Source organism: Pleuronectes platessa, chromosome 12, assembly GCF_947347685.1.
Source record: "Pleuronectes platessa chromosome 12, fPlePla1.1, whole genome shotgun sequence".
NCBI classification, from domain to species: Eukaryota; Metazoa; Chordata; class Actinopteri; order Pleuronectiformes; family Pleuronectidae; genus Pleuronectes; species Pleuronectes platessa.
In genome coordinates, this window is record NC_070637.1 from 14086417 (window position 1) to 14094098 (window position 7682).

Sequence of the window (7682 nt, forward strand, 5' to 3'; positions counted from 1 at the left end):
GTTGAATCCATTCTGCTCCTGTATTTTCACCTGAAGCCTTGAAGTCGAATTGTTTTGTTGCGTCCATTGGTACAATGGTTTGTTTCACTCTCAGCAGAATTACGCAAAAAGTACTAAACTGATTTCGGACATTGGCCGAGAAAGAATGACTTCAGATTTGGTGTGGATCCTGTTTAATCCACAGATCTTTTATCCATTTCTTGTTTTTGGACATTTTCATAAGAGCCCGACACCGGTGTCAATGAGCTGTAAACAAAAACATGTGATTAAAACGTTACTTCCTGCCCCTGCCTGCTGCGCCTCCCCTCATTTCGACGCTGCGGACATTTCTGTGTTGTTGTGAACTCACTGATCGGAGAATCTTCTGCTGAGCTGTTCACGAGTGAAAAGAAAACTCCGGCGAGAGACCTGACCCACTTCTGCAGAAATCCCCTGGAGTTTATGTCTGAAAACGACTTATGAGCATCTGCGACAAGGTGCGACTTGAATGGATGTAAATGGACATTATATAACTTTGGCCGTTGGGGGGGTCTCACGATCAAAACAATAACAAAAAGAGTTCATCTGAAAAGGTCGTGAAGCAGCGTGGGATCTTCACTACCATTTCTTGACCCGCAATCTTTTTGAGTCTCTAGGAGAGCCTCTCTCGTGAAAGAAAGTGCAACAAACCGCGATGATGACCCTTTACCAGTGAACAATACAAAAACTAGATTGGCTTACTGACTTTCAGTGTGTTTGACTTTGTCGTACAGACTACAGATGAACATGCTATATTCAAGGGGACTGAGTCTTGGTGGAGGTATACGCTCTACTGCTCTTCTAATTAGGGCCTGAGCCCTGACAGGCACTGACAGACAGGGAGGCCCTATTGAAATTGAATAGAGGCTCAAAGATGTGTAGATTTATTATCAGATACAGTTGCAGCATAGAACATTGATAATTCATCACAGACAATGAAATGGAGCAATCTCTGACGTGTCAGATATGTGATTTTCTTACAATGATTAATGGATTCAGTTTGAAACTGTTGAAGAGATTAATAACTGAAGAGCTGCGATCGATTGCCTCAGAGGTTTCTTATTTTTATAAATAAAAATCCTCTCATCTCACGCATCATCATCTTTCTCAGCAGTACTTCATGTTGAGACTCGTTTAACTGTAGATAAAAGTTTTTAAATACATTTTCTCCAATAAAGCACATGAATACAAAGACCATGCAGGATACACTACAAAAGTAACAATAACATAGGTTATATTACATCTCACATCAGCCGTGAGATTTAATGCTCACAAGTTGAATCTGTACAGAATTGCTCAGATATGTTTTTATCTACGTTGTGGAAATCCTGCTATTTGCGCTACAAAATCCAAACCGTCATCTTGAATCTTTTAAAGTTAAATATGAAGAAATGTAAGATTTGTGGTTAACATCACACACGTCAAACAAACATCAGAGAATAACAACAAAGCGGCCTTTCTGTGGATGGTGAAATTTCGTTTCATCTCTTTTCCTCAACATCCTAAAAGAAAATTAAAAAAAAGAAAAGAAATTTAGGTAAAAAAAAAAAAATACCACAGAGATTTTATAGACTCTCATGTTGTTGTCGACGTACTTACCAAAGTTTACTGACAACAGCCAGAGGCATCAGAACTACGACTCCGACAAGCAGCACAGTTGCAAAGGCATACAGCAGATAATCTGAGTGCACAAAACATGAATCATTCTGTCAATCCAAAACCTCACTGATATTGAGGCGTTGATTTGAATAATATCACAGTCAGTGTAGAGTTCGGAGCTTTAAATGGAATTTTACCATGTGACCGTGTGTGACGACGCTCAGACTCGTCGAGCGTAGGAGGTTTAGGAGGAACACTGCTACTTTTCAAAGATGTCCCTACAATGAACATCGAAAACAAACCTCACAATATGTCCAATATTATATCATTGAAATGTTTGTCCTGTAAATCAATGCTTTACTCACTGAACACTGATCTGTTATGAAACACGTCATGAATCATGTTGCACGTCCGCAGGTCATCATTGTGCACGCCTCTGCATGAACAAGGACGGTGCAGCACTGTGCCCAGAGTGTCTACGAAGGCCATTTTGCATTCAGGATCTGCCCCGAAGATGAAAGCTGGGTCCATGCTGGCGAGACATTCATCCACACGGTCGCCACACTGATCATTTTCCAAGCTCCAGCATTTGGCTCGGAAGGTTTCTAACAGGTCGCTGAATCAGAGGACAACAAAGTTTTAGTTGCTGGGTCACTTTGCATTCTGGGTGTTTTAAATAAATATGCACAGTGCATTTCATCACCCCTAACACCCTGTTAGCCGGCTGATGACTCCACATAAAATGTTCTGTTAAATTTAAATTTTGGGACAGATGGCACTGATAAAATATGCGAGACATATTTGTCACAACAAGAAATTTGAATATTTCTTTGTGGATATTTCCGCTTAATTGGATGTAAGTTAGTTTTTCGCCAAAAACCTGTTCTGGCTGACTGCCCAGAATTTGCCCTGAGATCTAATTCATCGGCTCATTGTAAATCTGCAGTAACGCTAGCATTACTTGGTAATTTGGGATTTGTTGTTGTTGTGGCATATAGGAGGTAGAAGCAGGTTTACATATCAGTGGGGTGATGGTTGGATTACAAAACCCAAATATCATAAAAATGGAATAGAACCATCACCAAAACCTTTACTTTATTCCAAATTTGATTTTGTAATACTTTTCTAGCACTTTATTCACTTTCTGTAGTATTTGTGCAAAACAAGGTATAGAGAACCATGATATTAATTTACCTGCAGACACCATCATCAAGACACTGTTTAACTCTCTCCTGGCAGATCCGGGTCTTGTCTGCGCACGGGCCGCTGTGCAGAGACGTTTTCATCTGCAGGCAGCTCTCATCTGAAGCGTCACACTCGCACATGACCAGCATCTCCGCCACGTTCTGCGGCATGCTCCCGTAGAAGTGCCTCGTCACTTCCTGGCAGAGGTCACGGTCGCACGGATCTGCCGTACACGCCGAGAGAACAGATATCAGGTGCTTCTGGAAAACGGCGTCACCGAGACAAACCGTCATCTGGTCAAAGCAGGACCCAGCACCGTCATACACTATCAGAAAAAGAAATGGAGAGAATGAGACAGTGCAAACACAATCAATTCAATATCTTCTCAGTTAAGGTCGAATCAAAATCAAATAATTACCACGGCCTGTTAAAGTGCTTGACTCCCAGTCCACCACCGTGCTCCTCTTCTGGTGACTCACTGTACTAACAATAGAAAGGTTGATTAGCTGTTTCTGCCACCAATGCCTTTTAAAACAAACCTGCTGTTCATAAACACTCATTCGGCAGCACAATAGTGACTGGTCATTCATCAGCATACCTCTTCGGTAAACACAAACAGTAATTCCACCTATAAATGCTTATCACAGAGAGCCACTGAGAATACTGCACCTGGCTTTCTGTGGCATTGTTCGGCAAGCGCTTGTATGGAGTCGCACAGGTCCTCCTCCTCCTCCCGGGCACACACACACCCTCGCAGAGAGGGAAATTGGTCCAGTGCGGTCTGGATGGTCATGTTACAGACCTCTGAGCCCTTTATTTGGCACCCTTCATCTTGAATGTCACAAACACAAGAGCGAGGTAGAAAAACAGGATTTTCCATAAGCGTGCAAGCTCTTGTTTGTGCAACAGGTGTTTCCCAGCATGCGCCCGCAGCTCTGTGAGAGTTCTATGCAGATTACATGTCGACAAGATCAGATCTAATGAGCTCTAATATCAAAACAAAGCTTTATCCCGAAAGGCAGGTGGGGGCCTCTTTATAACTATTATCTATTTATTCAGTTGTACAGACTTGCTCCCAGCTATTGCCTCAGTTATTACATTTAGGCCATACTCCAAGAAGTGCAATCCAATTAAACAGCTTCATGACCTGAGCTTTCTGAGGAAATTCAATCATTACTTTTATAACGCCTGTAGAACACATATGGAAGACAACATGTTCCCGTCCCCCCTGTGAGCACAACTAGTGGATTGGAAATCTTTAATTGGTTTTACCTTTACAGATGCCGCCGTAAAACGCCTGTTCGCTCTCACATAAATCTGACATGCAGGTATCCACAGCAGCCCAACAGTCGGGGGGTGCAGACAAAACCCTGATGCTGGATATCTGAGGAATAACAATCCCTGAAATACAAGTGGATGACAATTCATATTTAAAAAGCTGATTATATCAATTTTTTTTGCATTAGATTCATCAACATACATATACACACATTGGTCTCCTAGAAAATGCAGGTTCGATACACTCAAGTTTAAAATCAATGATGATACGCACATCTTTTTGTTGACTGTATTGTACATGCATTATAAACAATACAACTAACACAGCTAAGTTATAGTTAAAGTCCTTGACAACACACAGTCTGGTTTAAAATTTAAAATCAGATGTTCCATAGTTGACTTTGACTCACCGAGGATGAGCACAGCTTCCACATGTGTCAGTTGCATGATAGCTGCTGTGAAGCTGTGACTTGACACTGGCGCCCTCCTGCAGCCGGTCTGTGCCTCTCGTCTGCGTTGATACATGAAAGCTGGGACACACCACCCAGAGTCAACAGGATGTAACACATCAACTGGAGGCTCTGCGCTGCTCAGTGTAATGAGATGACACACACAGCGGGTTCACAAACACAACAGATCTGAAAGAACAGCACAAACAAATATTCCATACCAAAATAATGGTGCTTTGATTTTTCTAATGTCTAATGACATCAGTCACTTTGTGTTTCTTTTCAGGGAGGAACAAACAGCCTTTTTTTTTTTTTGCTGTTGGCTTTAGAAGTTGGGATTAAAGGGATAGTTCACCAATTTTTTTTTAAATTTTTTATTAAATTAACTACTCACCTCTGTAACGGTGGACGGGTGGGTGAAGTGTCCAGAAGCCTCCAACATTCAAATTTGACTCGTAAGCCCATTTAATTTTATTTTTACTTAACTGAATGTGTGGCTTTGTGCAGCCCGCAGATGAGAGACAACAATATAGGCAGATCTTTTTTTATTGATTTGAAGGAATACAATGATGAGGAATAAACCACAACTAAACAATCCACAGCTCACAATAGAACAGAAACACTGAGTCCGAAAAGGTGGAGTCAAGGACCAATTAATGGATGGTGGAGATCAAAAAGTGTTTTCCCAAATAAATAAATCACTGTATTGAATATCACAGAAATGGAGAAGATTTTCATCATCCTTGCTTTTTTTGTCAGTTCAGTTTGAGCTTCACAGGATTTATAAGCTCACTAAAACTCTGCAGCCATTGATTGTATGAACCTTTTGTTCCATCGCAAATTTACAAAATTTTATGTTGGTTGTGCTGAAAATGTATCTTCTTTCTGTAAGCTAATTATACAAAACTAGAAATGACTACACTTTTCTTGTAACACAGCATTCTAACTTATTTTTAAACCGCATTTGACAAACAAAAACCAAAAAGCATCGGCTGTTTTCAAGAACAAATGCAAAAGAAAAATAGGAAATACATTGAGGTTTCACAAAATGTTGACAAAGCATTGACGACAAAGTTAAATCATACTCATAAATGATCATTAAATACAAAATCAATCTCTGTTGCTACAGTGTGTGCTCCATTTATGCACATTGGATGGAACAAATGCATCACAAGACAATGAGCAGACATCTCACCACAGCTCTTCACTGCTGTTTCAAAGCATTTGAAAGTAGCGTTTTGTTTGTTTACAGATCATAGATGATCTTACACACGATGTGAGATCTGACGAAGTTTCACAGCTTAAAAATGTTCAGTTTCACAGTTTAAAATGATCCGATTTAAATGGGACCTTTTTTATGCTAGTCTTTGTTTTGTAATGTCACATTTCACATAATTCCACATTATATGTTGCCCATTACTAATTACTAATTAAATAAAACGAGTACAGTAAACGTATGTAGACTAATCCACAAGAAGCAAAACTTCAGAAGATGCGCTCCTCTGAAGTCTGGGTTCAAACGTAGTTAAAAAAAAAGAAAAGCAAATTCTCTTTATTATCATCTGTTCCGAGCAAATCATGTTTTCCCAATACAGCATAATTAAATAGAATTATACTATTATGTAGGAAACATGAAGCTCAAACGTTCAAAATGTCATTAAACTGTGTAAGGTCAGAAGTAAGCTGAAGGCTAATTAATATGAAGTAAAAATACTGAAATAAACAAAAGGAGAACAGACATCAATCTCATGGCAAATTCAAGTAGAGTTAAAAACCACAGTTAAATAAACAATACATTTTAAAAAGAATGGCAAATATCTTAATGCAATGTGTTGATATAAACTTCAGCTTGAAAAGAAAATTTGTGATCGTTAAACTGTTGAAAAATGGAAGTAAAGGCCAATGCATTACATGGCTTTGTTGATGAAGGACACTGTATGTTGGAAAATGGCATTTTATAAGATATCTTTGATTTTCAAAGATCCCACATCCAAGAATCAAGAGTCTCGTCAAAAGCGTCAGACATGCGAGCACAGTTTGCGGATGTTAATGTAGGATTAAACTTTCAAATTCAACAAAAGTCATATTTTTAATTCGATTATTCACATGATTAATTAAACTCCTGTTTCTTTTATTCCCATTGCTCAGGTGCATCGTTCAAATTATGTTAAAAACCTGAACTTTTAGCCAACTTTAATTCTGAGTTTGTTCAATATTGCATATGCAGGGTTGCTACCTGCAAATACATTCAAATAGATTCATGGGATCAATATATTATTCTGTAATAAAATATACTAAAGTGTTTGTGCTTTTATTTCTTCCTTTTACAAGAAGAAGAAGAAGAAGAAGAAGAAGAAAAAGAAGAAGAAGAAGAAATTATAATTTTTGGCAGAGTTCCTTGATGAAACAAAGAAGCTTGAGGTACGTTCCCTGAATGCCAAATGAAAGGTGCCTGTTCAAAACATGTCTCATTTAAAGTAAATATCCTGTAAACTTTTACTCTCAGTAGAAGATACGCAATTTGCAGTTGAAATATTTAAATATCATTTACAGGCCTCATGCAAACAAATGTTACTGACCTGGAATTGACTGAATTAGTGCTGGACACACAGTAGCGTAGTGTGCAGCTGATACAAAATATATTTAATAAATTCTAAGATTTAATTGATATTTATGATGATTGACATTCTGGCATCATTTACATACCATTAATGCAGCTTTATGGACATTTACAATGGAAACTGAAGATGGACGTGTGCTCATTAAGGAGGAGAATTACACCGACTCTCTAAAACACCTGCTCTTCTGTTGTCGCAAACAACCATAAACGCATGATCTGCGACACTGATTCTAGCGACTGAACTAACTAAAACAATAAAGACAAAGACGAGTCTGCACAGTTAATCAGCAGCTCTGTGCCACAGAAAATCCACTGAACTAAATATAACATAATAAATACAAAATAAAACCCATTTACAAAAATATTTGTGAGCCCATAGTCACGTCAGTTAGCTGTATATCCCATATAACAGTGGAAATTAAATAATAACCGTCAAAATGAATAATAAATGTTATTGATAATAAATAGAAAGTTCATGTGAACTACAATGTCCTTTGTACTTGATCATGTAAAAGGAGAGAAAGATTCCAGTT

General features: G+C 38.6%; 1 protein-coding gene across 1 annotated transcript; it reads right to left on the reverse strand.

Annotated features, from left to right (window-relative positions):
- Positions 1–868: 868 nt before the first annotated feature.
- On the reverse strand, positions 869–4600 carry gfral (GDNF family receptor alpha like). Its single transcript, XM_053435949.1, has 9 exons — positions 4491–4600; positions 4075–4203; positions 3472–3633; positions 3221–3280; positions 2812–3127; positions 1983–2233; positions 1815–1895; positions 1618–1699; positions 869–1520 (listed from the first exon to the last, which is right to left on the reverse strand). Exons 1-9 carry the CDS (start codon positions 4525–4527, stop codon positions 1451–1453), a joined length of 1188 nt encoding a protein of 395 aa, XP_053291924.1. The 5' UTR covers positions 4528–4600; the 3' UTR covers positions 869–1450.
- Between the last annotated feature and the right edge of the window lie 3082 nt (positions 4601–7682).

Excerpts from the sequence above, each read along its gene's own strand:
- gfral (XM_053435949.1), bottom strand. The coding sequence starts at position 4,527 with ATGCAACTGACACATGTGGAAGCTGTGCTCATCCTCG. Across the intron at positions 3,634-4,074 it reads TTACGGCGGCATCTGTAAAG|ATGAAGGGTGCCAAATAAAG; the intron begins GTAAAACCAATT and ends GTGACATTCAAG. Across the intron at positions 1,521-1,617 it reads GCTGTTGTCAGTAAACTTTG|GATGTTGAGGAAAAGAGATG; the intron begins GTAAGTACGTCG and ends ATTTTCTTTTAG.